Genomic DNA, 18565 nt, shown 5'->3' on the forward strand with positions numbered 1-18565 from the left:
TTGAGGGCGCTGCTCAAAATAATTATTTTGTTTATTTCCGCGTCAAGCGACAGGACTGTGGCAAAGAAAGAACAATCAGTTTTCAAACTTTTTAATTTCTCGCGTAATTTATTGAGACTCTTAACAGTAATGCGTGCCTACAAGGTACAGAATGCTTCAAGATCAAAACGAGTTGGAATTGTGGCGAATAGTTTTGCTGATTTTCGTAAAAAAGGATGTGATAAACTCAAGGTAAAAAAGCATTATTTTGTAAAATATGTCAATCGAAGTTTCGATTACATTGTTACCTAGATTTAGTACTAGTATGTTCTCAGACTTACAATATTTGAAAGATTTTTTTGTTTGCACTCCTACAACTCAAAAAACAAAACAAAGCAGGAGACGTAAAAAGGGGGATGGCTTAGCAAATACTACAAACGAGGACTGGAGTGAATTTAAAGCGGGGAAGTCGTTACCTGAGCATGCGTCAGATGGACATAGCGTGTCAATGTTTACAAACAAGCATCTACCCATGAGTCTTTGCGTTTTAGCGTGTGTTGCTGTCATCGCTTGGGACTTTATCTTAGCATAGCTGTATATTTGATATATGAAGGTAAATTAAAACACCCCAATGGTAGTTTGGATAGGGCTCCCTGGCTCATAACTTTAAAATTTGTCCACCAAGCTAAAGCATGAAAAAAAATTTGTCAACCAAAAACCCCCAAGAAACTGTTTAGAGATCTGTCTGACATGATAAATATGCCTTCAAAGAAACAGGAAGCTTGTATGCATCCTTTGGTAGCCAGATATTGTGAAGTCCTGAACTGATGTTTGGATGTTTTGAAAAACCTGAAATTCATTAGCTAGGGTGCCCTTTCCAGGCTTCCCAAGTTAGGGGCACTTTAATTTACTTAATCTATTTTGTGAAAATGTATTAATAAATATGTTCTTTGATTTTCTTGAAGGTGAGTATAAAGACATGTCATATTTGTTTAGAGTCAGACGGAACTGAAGTAGATGATGATGATTACTTCCAAACATTACCAGCTAATACAGTGTTGGTGTTCTTAGAGAAAAATGAGGAATGGCAAGGATGTGAGTGTCATATAATTTACATGTCTGTTATGACTGGCACTGTTACCAATAATTTATATGGAATATGTTTACAACTGTGTCTAATAGACCTTAATTTTCATACAGCTTGATATTTCCACTACATGTTGGTTGATACGATCACTGTTCTGCCTTTGTACATACTTTGCCATATTCGCAATATTACTCTATAATATTATACATCATTTTGGTGTGTTTTGAACTTCAATGATAACAGCTTGTAGTTGAGAAACTCTCATGAGATTGAATTTGTACCCCCAATATTACCGGGATGTGTGGGGACTTTTGGAGGTCATGTAAAGTACCAGGATGTATGACCTTTTGGGTGTCATGTAAATTACCAGGATGTGTGACCTTTTGGAGGTCATGTAAAGTACCCGGATGTGTGACTTTTTATGCGTCATGTAAATTACCAAGATGTGTGTCCGTTTGGAGGTCATGTAAAGTACCAGGATGTGTGATCTTTCTATAAACTATAAAATGTCCATGAGAGATTAGGTTGAATAACATTTCATTTTCACAAATGTCAATTTGTTTCCACCACACTTATTTAATATTTTTTCCCAACCAGAATTTTTTGGTTAATTTTGCAAATTTTTACATATTGATATTTAATTTGTTGTTGTTAATTTTGAACAAAATGGACATAACATTCTATTGTGATAAAATGTGAAAAAAAATAATTAGGTTCTATTTTGTGTATGAAAAAAGTGACTCTTTGGCTTTCATGGGTTTAAAAACTATTTTAAATTCTATGCTAATCTTGAAATATTGATCATTGATTTTTTTTTTTACTTAGATTCAGCCCTTTTGACAGATGTATTTTCAAAGTTATTGAAATCAACAGACCGTACTAAAATTGCTTCTGATATTAGGGATTTTTTAAATGACGAAAATGATTCCAATGAAAAATATCATTTGATGTCAGAGTTTGTCAGCAAATTAGAATCTAACACAGAAGCTGAAGAAAGAAGTGATGACTTAAAATGGTTTGAAGGTATGCTATATTGTATTATACCAATATATCAGTACCATGGTTAAAACATTTCCTGCTGAAAGACTAAAAGATAACTAAAATAAATAGGGAAAAATACCATCAACAAACAAGGGGTAAATAGAGCTTTGTTATGCATGGTTACAGTTTGTCTAGGCCCTAAGTACTCCATGTGTGATGATGATGGATTCTCCTGTTGATTCAACAGATGAGTAGGCAGACAAATCATGAGTCGTCATGTGACCCATTTTGGTTGCACACGATCAGCCAAAAATGTTGCAGGAAAAGAACAGACTGTGGTAGAGTGCACTGTGCTGTTTCCTCCTCTCCTTATTTCCATGAATGGTAGTTACTCTGTTGGCCCTACATGTAGTTTCTAACATATACTGGTTTTTGCAAAGCGTTCTGTCATGGGCAACAGCTTTCCAGGAATTGATTCAATATCGCAACTCCTAAGGCTTGCCTTAGTTGATTTTTATTGAATCAGTAATACTGTATGTTTTAAAAATTGGTTTGAAGTTTGTTTTGTGAGAAAATAAACTATTATAAATGTTGGACATTATGATATTTAGAGTGACTGGTGACAATTAAGTCACTTTGCTTGAATCTAGATTTTATAGTTATTACACTATTTTCCGCAAATTAACAAGATTTATGTCTGTTTTGTAGGTTTGGTCGTGATTGAGTTTTCAGGATGTTAGAGTGTCATCAAGTCACCGATTTGCATGTTTAATGATCGACTGATATTTCAAAATCAATGTTCAATGTGAAGCATTTACTCCCAAGTCTGGGATGCAAACCCTCTTGATTAGCCATTTGAATTTTAGAACTATTTTACCCCATGCATCCTGAGCAAACTTTGTACATCAATCATTCTGTACCTACTACCATATGTAGGTTTGTTGTGTAGTAGCATGCTCCTGAAGCAAGAAGCATGACAGGATTTATTGTAGTGAAGACAAATAATAACTTCAATATAACTCACGATTGCTGTCACTTTCCAATTCCATTTTTGGCCAAGATACTAGAACTCAAAATTAAAGGAGTTTTCACCTAAGTTTGGCCAACAATATAACTTTAATATTAAATCCCTATATATTGTATCACATCATATTATTATTCTTTTACTTTATATAACTGGTAATATAATAATTGATCAATCTACTTATATGATGTGATTTTGTTTAAGGTGTTGACAGCAGATATCAAACTAAGGACCAGGTTATGAAGATATCAGCACAGGGAAGAATAAGAAAGTATTTAGCCGGGGTAAGATATTCAACGTAATTAACCTTTTCACCACCAATATTTCTGGAAATGAACCCTAATTTTAGAGCAAATAGACAAAGTTTGAGTCAATTTTCAGTGAAACAAAATTATAAAAAAATATGAAAAACATTAAACAATATTTTTTTCAGTATAAAACTATTAGTAAATTACAGTCTAAATTTACAGATCAAAAACTTTTGTCATTTCATAATATTATCACAATAACCAAACCATATTCTTATAATGCTTGGTTTATACAGTTCTTCTGAAACAGATGCTTTCTAAGATGCAGATTTATGCTTTGACTCTGCTGAAACTATTACCGATAATTTGCTCTCACTCTTGTATTCACTTGAGACAAACATGTTATACATCAATGCTGCAGTGTGGAGAAAATGCTGTACTTCATGGTTACATACCATATGACCAGTCAGCCCTCTAACTGATTTTGTAGAAATCTGGATTCAAAATTCAATGCCAAAAAACATGTTGGGTCAGCTTATTGACTACAGGAGAGAGATGTCTTAAAGTGATAAATCTAGATTATGTGTTTCTGTAGGTGGTTTTTGAAGATACCAGCTTTAAATTATGTCCCTGATTTCTTTCATTTTCAACTAGGATATACTGTGAAATACTTTATTTTAGTTGGAATTAATTTTCACTGAAAAGACTTTTGGGTGTTTTGTATGGAATTTATTTTCATTGATTTTTGACGAATTGAATGTTAAATATAGGAAAAAAGTATATTCACTGGATTTTATTTTCACTGAATCATTCCTTCAGCGAAAATAGCGAAAATTAATTCCAAGCGAAAATAAAGTATTTTACAGTATATATATACATGTTGCAGAATATTTTCCAAGGTAACTTTTTTCAATGTATAAATGATACGCCAAGAATTAGCGCAATTATTTGCATCATGAAAGTTCACTGTTTCTCAATGATGTTTCATATTTTTACGTAAAGGGTGCACTAAGGTACTCTTTACATACTTGTACCTTTTTTTATTATTTCAGGCTAAAGAACATTTTGAAAAAGATGGGAACAACAAAACCAAGGCCATATTGCAGCAATTAATTAAAACATTCCAAGAAGAATTGAAATGGAATGAATATTACGGTGATTATTTTCGGAGATCAACAAATAAATCACTACGTTTATGTGACGATGATGGTTGGTTTCTGTGTAAAGGCGCTTATGATGTCAACACATGTCAATATCGTCATAGTATTAACCCATATAGTAATAAAGAAGCCAGGGTTTTATTTAGTACATGGAACTTAGATCATGTGTAAGTATTTCAGATTATTTCAGTGAATGATCAAATTGGCATTCACTCATTTTACTCTGTTGGATTTAGGCAGAATATGGTGTTATGGTTGCCAACACTATGTATTGTACACATATTGTGTTCATCACATTGGGTCCACACTGAACATGATGTGGCACAATAACTGGCGATTTATTGAAGAGGGGCAAGGAGGGATACCTGGTACAGGTTACAGGAAATAAAAAAGGCGTTTTACATTTTTACAGGAAATGAAATGAAAGTTCCATTTACAGTAAAAAAAATAGGTTTTTACACTTTACAAATAAAGCATATTTCTAATTCCATTTTACGTTTTTATAATATTTTTGTTAATTTGTGTTTAAGATCCAAAATCTGAAATTGTGTACGAATTACAACATTTAATTTTGAAAATGCTATATACGTTTACAAAAAATAAGATCTTTGTACAAATTACAGATAAATAAATTCCCAATTTTCGAGTTCTCAATGGCAGCTGATTTACATAATCATTTCAAGGTTTCGCCGTGCGGGGGCGTATTCCCAGTGGGGTTGTTTTTTGCTATTCACAGAAGTGTAACAATGGAAAATTTGCATTCGAAAAAAGTTTCTGAATTACGTCAGTTTCTACAAGGACGAGGAGTAACTTGTTGTAATACACAAAAGGCCAAGCTGATTGAACTCGTGAAAATTGCAAATGAGTTAAAAGTTCGCCCTTTAGAGCCTGACGATCGCGAAACCCTGACATTAGAAGATCCGTATACTATCAAAACCTGGGAGAAAAACCTCCATTACATGCCATCATTCGAAACTGCAGATATATTTGCGTACTTAATACATCGATGTGACTGGACACCGTCCAGGTTAAAGGAATATCAACTTGACAATGGTTTTTATTCTTTACAAAGATGAACAAATTGTTTCCGTCAAGCTTCATTTCAAACTGAAGTTATTTGCATCATGGCTGAGTGTGTTCTAGAAACATCCCAAAAAGAAAAACCTTACCAATGCTGGTTTCTGGTTAAAACAAGTTCAGAAATAATTTCCAGTGGCTGTAATTGCGTTGCATAAGTCAGTTTTTTTTTATTAAGAACTAGACGCAACTACAAGCGTCACTGAACATATGTTACACTTCCGCTCCTTGTCGACGTGACTTGAAATAAATGTTATTAATAATTGCTTTAATGATTGTAACTAAAAATAATTTCCATTGAAAATATAATGGAGAATATGGTTCATGCAAACACTGTGTGACACTACTATTCAGTATCCAGGATTTTGACTCGCGCCACAAAGATCACGCAACACAGGTCGGCACAGATGTTGTATGTATATGGGACAAGCCGAGAAAGGAATCCACCCCCTGCAAATTGAGAATATCGATATAAGTCGAAATAAATCGCGTCCAGCCACTGCTAAACCAACATTGTCTTCTTACAACCTAGGAAGAAAATCATGCCATAAAACAACGAAGATTTAATCAAAGCTGTGAACTCTTGCTACAACCACATGTTGGATCCAATGTTAAACTCAGTAACACAACCATCAACAATTCAGGATTTAGGCAATAAATTCAAGTACTACTAATTGTATACAGTACATGGCAAATGAAATCACTGTGTCCGTCTTTGAACTAATGACATTACTTCCACTAAATCAGCGAAACTCGTCGCATTGGTTTAAATATCGACATGGCCGTGTAACAGCCAGTATAGCTCACTGCATGCTTCATATGCGGGAAACTAATAATTCAGACAACTACATTGTGAAAACAATACTAAGTACTCGCAATCAGCAAGTGAAGTCTCCGCACCTAGATTTTGGCACCAAGATCGAACCTGTCGCAAGCCAGTTATATTTTGAGAAGTACCAGACTAGACATAAAAACACGGCTTAAACACCGACATCAAAGATTCAGTTACGTTGGAAAGCACCGGATATTTTGTAAGATTTTTTTTATGGCACTGGAAGAACAGACAGGAGCGTTGCAATACCAATTTACCATTGTGATTATTGCGTCCTCGAAAGTAAGCGAAGAAATTCACTTTGTGTGCGTCAGCAAGTAAATGCTAAAGCTGTGGTTATTTTAACCCCACTCAGAGCCGTGACAGTGGTCGTCATCCGGGTACTTTGACAGCCCTCTATTGGCTTTCTAGCGAAAACCGGGAACTCTAAAATTGGGAATTAGCTGATTACATTTTACACCTTGCCCATGTCTACAAATTTACCTTTTTCATTAATATTTAAATTACATTATTACAAAAATAAAAACAATTGATTACGAAAATACCCCTCTTTATAAATTTCTTTTTATGCATCACATTGACAATGTTTTTTCCTTTTACACCATTAGGATTGAGAAATCACGAGATATATTGCCATCAATTATCAAAGCAGTTAGAAGCATTCCTCGAGGAAAAGAAATCAACTGGGAGTATTTTTATGAGCTTTTATTTACAACAAAAAATCTTAAATTAGTTCATATAGCGTGTCATAAAAAAGGCAGCCATGAGGGCCATTCATGCAATCCCAACAAATTTTACATAAAAAAATCTTGATATTATTTTAATGATTTTTTATTATTTTGTTCATTATTATATATGATTTAGGGAAAGGGAAAACTGAATGATTGAGATCTCATCCAGAACACATGCTTTCTCGTTATTATATTCCAAATGTCCTCACCATTTTTTCACATTCATCTACATACTAATCAGTATGTGTTCTATTATTTCATTTGACAGTATACAGAGTAAATCTTTGCCATGAATTTTTATTTTATATTGATATGGTGTCTTACCTGTATGTGTTCAGCTATTTCAGAATACTATAATCTGAGTTGATGAATGTTGAAAACTTTACAAAGCGGAACGAACTATACAGTTTTTATGATTTTCAGAATTTATCAATTGAATTTACCTTTCCCTTATTTTTATATTTATATGGTGTCTTACCTGTATGTGTTCAGCTATTTCAGAATACTATAATCTGAGTTGACGGATGTTGAAAACTTTACAGAGGGAAATGAATAATACAGTCTTTATGATTTAAATTTTTTTTTTTATTAGTTAATTGCACCTTTCCTATAATTTCATCCAAGTGTGACAAGTGTTCTGTTATTCCAGAATATTGTCAATAGCTGTAACTCTTAATCTTTTTTTCTCTGATTTATATTTTTAATAAAATACTTCCTGTGTCATCAGTGTCAATTTGTGATGGCCATTTTCAAAATGTGGACACTTAAAGCATAGTATATACACAATATTGTACATTAAATTACTTGAGAGGGGCATCTACTGAAATCCAAGTTTTGTCAAGTGAACCTCGGGAATTATGGTACAAGATATTTATTATAACTTATTTGATCATCTTACCATTTTCATATTTTTATATCGAATAATACTTTTCCGTTGACTACACCTTTGCCATCATTTTGTATTTCCCATTTATATGGTGTCTTACCTGTATGAGTTCTGTTATTTCAAATTGTTTGTACATTCAAGTTGGAATAAACTCTATTTTGATATTCTTTCATAATTTATGTATTCTTTGTATTATTTACTGTGAGTTTCGCAGCTGAAGTGTAGTCCTCTGAAGAATAAAAACAATTAAGATTTGATAACAAAAAACTTTCCATATTTGCTTTTTTTCATATTATATGGTGCGTGTATGGTGAAACAAAGTTATATTTGGATACAAAATAAATTAAATGAGTGTTCGTATATTATATGCACTTCTATGAGAGCAAATTCAAATTTTGTTTCTTTAATGACAAGTCCCCCATGTTTACTGGATGTTGTTGTAAAAAAAATACAATGTATGTCTCGTGTCATTTCACCTTTGTGGTGCAATTTTCCGATAAAACTATTTTGTTGGTATGATCACAGTCACTCTACTATTAGAGTGACTGTGGTATGATAAATGCACTTGTCAGGTGAGAATGCACTGTAACAGATGCACAGAATTAGCAGTATCAGCTCTTCTTTTCTGGAGCTATATAAAAGTATCTTTTTACTTTTTCTGCAACATCTTCGTTTCTTCCCAGCAAACGTTGTGTGTCAAAAGTGCATTTCAATTGTACATTTTTTTTTATTGTTTTATAGTCTTCTTGTTACATGTTGTCAGCAAGGATTCATTCAATAAAATTGTAATATTAAGCTTTGAGGAATTCACTGCTCATGGCATCTTTTCATGTGTTCAGTTTGTTTTCTTTACATATCCAGACATAGACTGGTCTCTCCATGAATCAGACAGTATACACTGGCACTGTAAAAGATATCTCAATGCTTGACCTAACTGGGGATAGAGAAAAAACACAATGCAGGCTTCCATTCCCCTGGCAAAGGCTGCGACAGAATCAGACGTTATGCGTCTCATTTGACTACACAGACTGCATTCTGGAAGAGACCATGAGAATTGTAGGAAATTACACAACTTCATTTCCTACTTTTGAAGGACCTCTTAATTTTATATTTCAGACTTGTTTTCAATTAGATATCACTATCTGTCACAGTGTAAGGCCTGCTTTTCACAATTGAGAGGGCCACCCACAGAACTCACTGGACAGGGGGTTCTTTCACTGCTAGTATGGGGTAGACAAGACAATAGTACTGGAAATGAAATACACACACACACACACACACAAACACACTGAAATATAAAGTGATATTTTCGACTTCTTGCAAAAAACGGCAAGTCTGATTGCTTTGATATTACATATATAGGTACTACATGTGGACTTCTCTCAGATTTGTTCATTTCGTGATGATATCTTCAATTATATAATTTTGATGAATATTTTTGGTACAAAGTTATAGTTTTTCGAATTCTTGTTGAGAACAGCAAGTCTGATTGCTTTGATACAATGTACTATACATATTGTTCATTTTCTAATGATATCTTCAGTTATTTTAATAATTGAAATGTGCATTGCTAACAGCGGAGCTATCATCGACAGGCTACTTGTTAAAATTCTTCTTACTAACTTGTTATATTTTATTTTTCTGTATTGATTAATATTTCTATTGCTATATACTGACAGATATGTATATTTCTAAAGATGCAATAAACAATTATTATTATAACATGCACATTGTAGTTCGAATCCGGTTTCCCCAATAAACATCTCTTATTGGGGGTTCTTCAATATTGCAAGATTACTGTCTGATTCGTCGAGCAACCACACTTTTCAAAACACAATTGCTCTAGCTTATTTTAATATGACAATTACGTTTTGTTGTAAAACGACATAGGGTAGATGTATAATATAACTACTTTAGGCTGTGATGCAGATTGAAATTGCGCCCATGGAGTGACTTCTAGTTTTAGTCGTTTCTGTAGACTTGCATACAGTTTATTGTTTGTTTTTTGTGTTTTTTCAATAATATATTATGTGAGTAACAATTGGTGAAAACTGGGTTGCCACAAGTCAGTATACCCTGTTTCCTTGCTAACCTGTTTTATTGAAACAACGCCAAAAAACAAGAGACTGTATGCAAATTTATCATATCTTTTAAATCAGATGACTGGATTACTGGAATATTCAAAGTTAAATAGTCTAAATCTTATCTGCATTTCCACAAATAACTTAGTAATTCAATCTACAGACAACTAAACATAACTTAACAGAACATCATGATTCAATCAGTTAGGTATTACATGTACTAACATATATTACATGTATTATGTCATTATTAAAAGATAGATATCGTTACTTTATGTTAAACATAAATTGGCGTAGAAACATCAGATGAAATGTTATAGTACCAAAACTGATATTGAATTACGAAAATCAGCAAACTTATTACGTGGTTGAATTTGAATATTTTTTAGATGATACTCAAAGTAATTCAACTTATTTTGGTGGAAACAATTACTATACTTGAATATAACTACTCAATTATGGCGAACACTGGAATGGAATATATCTTGAAGAGAGAATTAGGAAAATGACCTCACATGGTCGCCGTTGATGCAATCCAACATGTCCATTTATCATCCAAGTGTGACAAGTTTGATCGGAGCTAAAATGATTGGAGATATCGTAATTTCAGCTGCAGTGTTTACTATTTGTTTAATGTTGAGAGTCTGAGTTGCGAGAAGATTCACATTGTATGCTTTCGCGTAGTTGAATAAAAAAAAAAGAGTTAGAGCCAACTGTACCTTCGACCACTGCTCTGCTTGTAGATATTGGACTGAATCTGTCGTGTTTCTTGTACCTCTGCATTGTGTTATTGGAGTGAACACGCCGGGAAAGAGACCTAAAGTTTTGACAGGAGAGAATCCTATCCCGTGTGACTAGTAGGTGAAACCTAATTTTTGACCGTCACAGTCGTACAAAAAAGATCCCATAGCGAAGGTTACACTTTCGTCAAAGAAATAATATCACTGAATGTTCACCTTACTCCATATAAATGTACAATCATCTATTTGTATGACTATTTCATTTTGGTATACCCATCTCAACAAAGAATCTACTCATCACGGACAGATGACTATGCAAACAACTCTTTCCTGTAAAATGCTATATCTCCAGAGGCACATGGCAATTCAGAGACGCAGTTTCAAAGTTCATTATCTTGTAAAGCAACAGTGAAAAGATCAGAAACATAGAAAAAAGCAACACCGATAAACGGCCAATCCCGCAAAAAAAATAATAATGTTAAGGAGGTCCAAGGGAACGATCGTTTAAACTGCGTCTCGGAATGTTCATGTGCCTCAATGTTCTGGAGAACTTCCGTTCCGTTCCGTTGAACTTTATGGACTACATTTCATGGACGTCTCCATGTTCTCGTGGCCGTAACTCAACGTCAACGTCCATGAAACATCATATTTTAGCCCATTTTGTGACAAATAGATTGTGTAATTTGTACATCGCTAGCGTAAAGAAAAGTGTTAAAAGATGGATATATTCAATAGTTAAACGATAATAATAATAATAATAATAATAATAATAATAATAATAATAATAATAATAATAATAATAATAATAATAATAATAATAATAATAACCTTATTGCATCCTTATAAATAAAGATTAGTTGTGATAACTACTACTATAAAAGGGAAAAAAGTTAGGATAAAGCAAGTGTTGCATATCTATTGGCATTTTCATTTCTTGATTGAAATTCGTTATGAATATAGTTGCCAATCGTTTTTATTATTACATTATCTTTTAATAGTTATGATAGTCAATAATTAGTTTCCGTAAAAACTCAATAAAACGTTTCTTCAAATTTGGCCACGGATAAACAGCTCATTAATTACCAAACGGCTACCAATTCGACCATACTTTATAAATATACAAGTATCTGACTCTCGGCCTATGGAGAGTGTACCGTTATCAGATTTTAGCACTGTTTTATCCTCCCGATGAAATACGAAATGTAGCGTTGGCCATGCTCAAATAGAACCACGAGCAGGACGGTGTTGAAGAGTGGTTCCAGATAGAGGAAGCGGTTCTCCTCTTCAACTACTAAATTTACGCAATGCGCGACGACCCTTTCCAATGTCACGATGTCATGTACTTAGAGTAAAGATCACTCCCCCAGCCATGGTGGATGTTCGTGTTTTCTGCCAAAACGTCATTCCCCTTTTTACAGTAACAACATATATCTACCATGAACCAGCGTAATAATAATAACGTTATTGTTTCCGTGTAAAAAGATTTACATAGGATAAGTACAGCAAAAAAGAGTTTTAAAATAATAAGATATATGTAAAATATTATAAAGAAAAACAAAACAAAAGAACGTCACTAGTATTTAAATGTTGAATAAATCCTTTTGTTTTGTAAATATAATTGACAAGTTCTATAATTATACAAGGATCTTTGCTTGAGAGTATATATGTGAATATATTTTTATTTTTGGATGAAAGTAGTCTCATATGTCATGTATCCAGTATTTCCATCTCTTCCAACTGTCGATAGGCTCGTCTTCAAACCACTCTCCGGGATAGACCAGGTCCCCTTTATTTAGATGTCTTTTAACGGCGTCGGACATTGTTCAGCGGCCAGGTTTGTTTTTAATTTCAGAACCCCTTCCCATGAAAGGAAGAGAGAAAGATAGAATAGCGTAATGTGTGTCTGTGCTTCAATCACGATCGCGTAACGGACACTATATATAGATTACTATACATAAGTACACAAGATATAATAAAACTGGAGGGTCAATAAATCAGTATGCAAATTAAATACTTCGTCTCCAGTCTGAGTACACTAATAATACTGTTTTATAATATCACATTGAATACGCAATTAGCATGTCCATTCTGCGCAAAAATACAACTTTGGCAGCATATGCCAACCACTATGGCCTGACATTGTATTTTTACATTGTAAGTTTGACCCGAATCAGTCAAAGCAAGAAAGGACAACAGGTATGCAAAACCATGACACAAAATAAAATCCACCAGTCGGACATTTTTAATCGGAATGCACAGAAATGGGGTATACACTAGACACGAAACATATAAACCCATCATACCAAGTATGCAACAAATCGTTTTAAGCATGTCCGAAAAAAGTGTATTTTAGTGCATAACAAATGCCGATTAGAAAAGCCCGCCAGTCGGTTCTTTTTACATGTAATCGAAATATACAAAAAAAAACGACAAACATTGACAATCAACATGTACAACCTTCATAGAAACTTTAAAAGAAATCGGCCAGTGTCCAGTAAAAGTCTACATTAGTGCCGGACAGTCGGGTATTACGGAAATAGCGCACATCGTGTTTATATGCCCGTGTACAAGGTATGTCTGAGATATAAGTCTATACAGAGACTAAACCTTAAGTTTCCGTTTCGGACTTCTAATAATGTACAAGGGTAATACCCACTGTAAATATGTTTACAAAATAAAAACTGACGCCGCCACAAAAAATCAAATGATTAATGCTGAGAAAAATTGAACTTTATGCACTTTCTTCTATGTTCTAGGCACCTTCCAGCGTAGTATGTGGGCTAGTTTATTTAATAGTAATTTAAGTGCTAACATAGAGAAGGTGCTATGCACAGGTGTCTCACATGTTGCATACTTTCCTCCTCCAATATCCAATCCAAGTCCAATATAAAAAATAAACTATTAAGATATCATATGAAGAAAATATGTATGATATGTTGACTTTTTGATATGTTGAGTGGGATACCACATATTTAATATTTAGCTTTGCAGTTTTTGTCACATTAATTTTAAACCAATACAAGTATTCTTGATTGTATAATGCAGGTGGAGGTTTTAAAACCACGAAGTAGAGGGCGCTGTTTACTTTTACGGGATGCTGGTGTTTTTGAATTGACAACAGAGGGCGGTACTCATTTTTCCTTCGTGAGATTGAGTTGCGATGTGAATTGTCTACGCAGAAGTTTCAGAAGTACCACAAGAAGGCGATTAGTTCATGATTAGCATAGAACTACCTCAACTATACTGCCTGTATGTGTCTGCAACAACTAACAGCAAATTCATTTTGTTATGAATTGCCCAACATACAGGCCACAGACTGCATTTAATTAACAAAGCAAAAATTCATATAAATAATTTTAGTGCCAGTAGTGAAAGTGATAAAATTATTTCCATAGCTCAGTTCATTCAGACCAGTCTAAATACCAGACAGTGACTGTGTTTTGAATGAGTTGGTAGCATTAATATTGTTTTGATTTTTTTTCTTGATTTTTTTGGTGATGAATGACCATTTTTATCTTCTCCGGGTGATATTGTGAGTTAATTAATATTATTATAAATGACGTTTACAATTGATATGGCGCTAGATGGTACACATCAACCACAGTTTGTAGTTAAGTTCGTAATTGCAATGTTCAATGAATTAACCAATTATATTTTACTAAGTATACTTCACTGTAAAACCTGAAACATATTAGGACAGTTGTCTTACAAATAAAATGGGCCAGTTATTTAACCTCAAACCATTTCTCTTCACCCTATTTTCGTCCATAAATTACCTATTTTGACACCGATTTCGACTTTGTATATCAACATATTTTATTTTTATACTTGTATCTTTTTACCTAAAAACCACGCTTAGAACAGAATCCAAAAAAATGACGTGCATGTGAACACTGTAAATATAAGTGTACATGGAATCATGGGAAGAAACGGTGTGCATTGCCGTGTGATAACTGCCACAAAAGTGATTGACAGGTCATACTTGTTTACAACTCTGGAAAGACAATTAGAATCTACCAGGTGTGCTTGTGATTTACATAACAAAGGATGTTTACAATCTACTGACTTGCCTATGTGCGACAGCTGGTAGCAAGACAAATTCTGATTGGCTTATGTGGAAACCCAGGTGGTGTACCTGAATCTGAGCCATTTATGTTAGGCTTGACTGAGGACAGTTGGGGGTCCATCATTTCAACTGAGTACTTTATGTGTTGCTGCTGCGATATTGTGATACAAGTGATACAGGCTTCAATCATCATTCTGTGAGACTTGTATGAACTTAACTGATCTGCGATCTCTTCATTGTTGTGTTGCAGAAACCATTGACTATCAACAATTTCAACATCCTGGAAATGTGAATTATCACCAATGCACACTTCCCTAAGCAATCCCATATTTTATTGAATTTATTTTTTGTATTTTTCTGTGCTTTGTTTCTTGTAATTATTTTGAGAGGTATAGAAGTCAGGAGCTTTAACTTGGTATTTTGGTGTATGTGTATTTCATTCCTAGTTCAATCTATTGTCTTGTCATTCTAGCAGTGAAAGAATCCTCCTATCCAGTGAGAGTTCTGTGACAACCTCAGTAGTGACCCCCCCAAATAAAACCATAAAGGGCGGTGGTCGCCGTGCCGCGTCCAGTTCGATATAGAAAGGAGTGCGAAGAAACGAGTGACCATGAAATGCAGAACTACTAGTATATTACTTCTGGACGTTGTGATTTCTTTTCTTCTGTATCTCCGCCATAACTTGTTTAATTTTCCTTCCATGAGCCGTGTCTGTTTTCGCTGATAACGTCGAAGTTTGTCCTCACTGATTAGTTGTTGCTGTAATGTAATAAGTTTGGCATCTGTGTGGAGCAGCTGAACTAGTAGATAAAATTGGATATTTCCGCGTTGGGCTTTGGTGTTTAGTCGGTTATGCCATCCCTCCAGGTCGTTGTTGGTTCTAATAGCTCGTCTAAATACGCACCAAGTGTGTGGTTCCCATCTCCCATTCATCCATGTTTGCTGAACGTATTCACATAGAGGTCTGAGTTGGTCGTTAGCGGCGGTGGTCAGTTGTTCTAGAGTCGGCTGTATGTGTTCCACTGGTATATACGGTAACGCGAAAAGTAATCTAATAAAATCTTGGGCTGGTCCAACTAGGCGGTAGATTCCGGAAAGGCCAAGGTCTTGCACTTTCCTCCATAGAGCTTGTTTCCAATGAAAATTACATCCTCGAATTTGAATTCCGGGAAATTCGCTCTCTGCGGCGCGCCATACGGCTGTTTCAAAATCAACAGTAACGGTCAAAACTGAAAGAACGGGAAGGACTTCTTTGACGGCGCGAAAAATTGCCTTATAATCGCGTTTACGGCGTCTTGACATAAAAAAAAAAGCTACCGGTACTTGCTTAACGTTGTCGCCATTATGATCCCCAAGAAAAGCGTGAATAGAAAAAAGTTGATAAAAAGGTTCGCGGATTACCTTAAAAGTGCCGTCAAGGAAAATACTAGTGGCCGCTGCTAGTAACTGTAGTTGTAAAACTGTGGCGAAAAATAGATGGCGGGCTCCTTCAACTACGATGTCTTTACGGAAAAAAATCTGCGGGTATCCAATTTACGTCGAGTTCAAAATCAAGGTCCGTTGGTTCTGCGGGTCGCTCTTTCTGTCTCTGATAATTACTGCTTCGCGCAAGGTTGGACGGATTAGGACGGCTTGATGCAGGGTCTTCAGGTCGTAACTCGGCTAACATGACTTCTTCGATTATTGCTGGCGCTGACTGGAAAATATTTTCTTTTGCTTTCTGGTGTACCTTTTTGGTGACTTGAATCTTTGTTTTTATTCCTGGTTCTGCTGGGTGTATGTGATTCGTCATCGAGCGGGTAAATACGTCTCCTATCTGTTCCACCGTTGCCTTACAAACCATCGCCTTATTTCTAATACAACACCGCCATAAATTACCATTATTTCTTGCACCGGACTTTATAGTGTACCTAAAACCTAAAGAATCAAATAATATTTTACTGGATCTTTGGGATACGCCTTCAATAATTTCATAAGTGATTTCGTCTGATATTTCTGTGTCGATGTGGTCGGGTAAAGTTGGTATGATATCCGGTCTTGGTGGTCGAGGGGCTTCAGTTGGTTCTGTGAAAGAAGTGGATATATTAAAAGAATGAATATGTAAAGAACCCTCTACCCCATCTTCCCTGGGCCCAGTGTCCTCTTCCCTGATCTCAGTGGCACCCTCCCAATCCCCATCTCCGGCGTGATCTGCCCCTGCCCCAGCGTCTTCTTCCGTGGTCCCAGTGTTCTCTTCCTCTTCCTCTACTTCAGTGTCTCCTTGAGCAAGAATCACAGCACATACCATGATGACGGCCTGAAACCACCCGGTCGCAAATGACGCAAAGGTCATTGTCATCACCACGTCTCAGGAATACAGGATACCTGGAATTGGGTTTTCTGCTTCTGGAACTAGCACGCATAGCCATAATAATAAATTTTCTTCGTGAAGTAGTAGTAGCAATAAGAATAAAGTAGTATTCTGAGCAGTTAGACTGAACACAGAGTGAAGTAACTGCAAAACTCGTGTGTTTTTATATCATTCGATATAATTTGCATATCATTTCACACTTTCTTATTGGCTTATTTCGGTTTATTATTATCTATATTCAAACGACGGACAATAATCAATACATTAACACCTTCGATTCTTTAGTAAAAATGCAAAAAGAAATCAAAATTTGGAGTTAAATAACATTTTAAATAATTCTGTATTCACATAAATAATTTTCAAATCCGAGTTTATAAGCAGTATTTTTATTTCACAGGAAATGACTTTGCATGTAGTTGTGATAATTACATACAGTGTCGATACGATTATATTTTCCAGGGACCGTATACTGTAAAATGACTAATTTTCACTGAGTTTAAATTTCGCTAATTTACCATTTCAGGCATATTCAGTGGGTTTTAAATTCATGGTTTTATCATTTGGATAATGTGTTATATGCTAAATTTTACATATTCACTGGGTTTTAATTCAGCGCATTATCCAGTCAGCGAAATAAGCAAAATTAAAACCCAATGAATAATTAACCCCTTTACAGTATTATAGTTAAAACATTGCTTATATGGCTATTTGCGCCTCAGCGCCCTCTGTATGCCATAAAATACTATATCTGTTAGTTAGTTAATTCAGGCTTAAACATCATTTGGTAATGTTGATTTTATATTTTAAAGCAGAATTGTTATCCGTAAAGAAATGATTTTCTCTCTAAAACCCAACAATAATATATAAAGTGCAATAAATGAAATGCAACAATTTAGTTCTACAGTAGTTAAACTACAATGACAAAATTTATGTATGGCCGTAAGAGCAACGCATTATCAAGTCGGCAAGTTCAAATATTAACAGCTAGTACAATGGCAAAAATTATGTATGGCCGTAAGAGCAACGCATTATCAAGTCGGCAAGTTCAAATATTAACATCTATTACAATGGCAAAAAATTATGTATGGCCGTAAGAGCAACGCATTATCAAGTCGGCAAGTTCAAATATTAACATCTATTACAATGGCAAAAAATTATGTATGGCCGTAAGAGCAACGCATTATCAAGTCGGCAAGTTCAAATATTAACAGCTAGTACAATGGCAAAAATTATGTATGGCCGTAAGAGCAACGCATTATCAAGTCGGCAAGTTCAAATATTAACAGCTAGTACAATGGCAAAAATGGTTAAGTGGTGTCACAA

General features: G+C 34.7%; 1 protein-coding gene and 2 pseudogenes across 2 annotated transcripts; 2 read left to right on the plus strand and 1 right to left on the minus strand.

Annotated features, from left to right (window-relative positions):
- The first annotated feature begins 37 nt into the window (after positions 1-37).
- LOC102801022 (DNA fragmentation factor subunit beta-like) lies at positions 38-8180 on the plus strand. 2 transcript variants are annotated; one of them, XM_006811970.3, is made up of 6 exons: positions 38-231; positions 945-1074; positions 1892-2089; positions 3276-3355; positions 4372-4646; positions 6997-8180. In XM_006811970.3, exons 1-6 carry the CDS (start codon positions 130-132, stop codon positions 7199-7201), a joined length of 990 nt encoding a protein of 329 aa, XP_006812033.2. In that variant the 5' UTR covers positions 38-129; the 3' UTR covers positions 7202-8180. The 2 variants fall into 2 exon arrangements, with proteins under 2 accessions (XP_006812033.2, XP_085364455.1); XM_085508329.1 differs by lacking the exon at positions 38-231 and adding an exon at positions 496-592.
- Positions 5226-6123, plus strand: LOC146734038 (uncharacterized; annotated as a pseudogene).
- A 660-nt stretch (positions 8181-8840) lies between the features above and the next one.
- Positions 8841-17179, minus strand: LOC144347426 (uncharacterized; annotated as a pseudogene).
- Positions 17180-18565: the final 1386 nt, after the last annotated feature.

This window comes from Saccoglossus kowalevskii, chromosome 15, assembly GCF_978046115.1.
Source record: "Saccoglossus kowalevskii chromosome 15, keSacKowa6.1, whole genome shotgun sequence".
In the NCBI taxonomy this organism is placed as follows: Eukaryota; Metazoa; Hemichordata; class Enteropneusta; family Harrimaniidae; genus Saccoglossus; species Saccoglossus kowalevskii.

Coding starts and splice junctions, on each gene's coding strand:
- LOC102801022 (XM_006811970.3), top strand. CDS start 130: ATGCGTGCCTACAAGGTACAGAATGCTTCAAGATCAAAACGAGTTGGA. Junction 1,075..1,891: donor AAATGAGGAATGGCAAGGAT/GTGAGTGTCATA, acceptor TTTTTTACTTAG/ATTCAGCCCTTTTGACAGAT. Junction 4,647..6,996: donor ACATGGAACTTAGATCATGT/GTAAGTATTTCA, acceptor TTACACCATTAG/GATTGAGAAATCACGAGATA.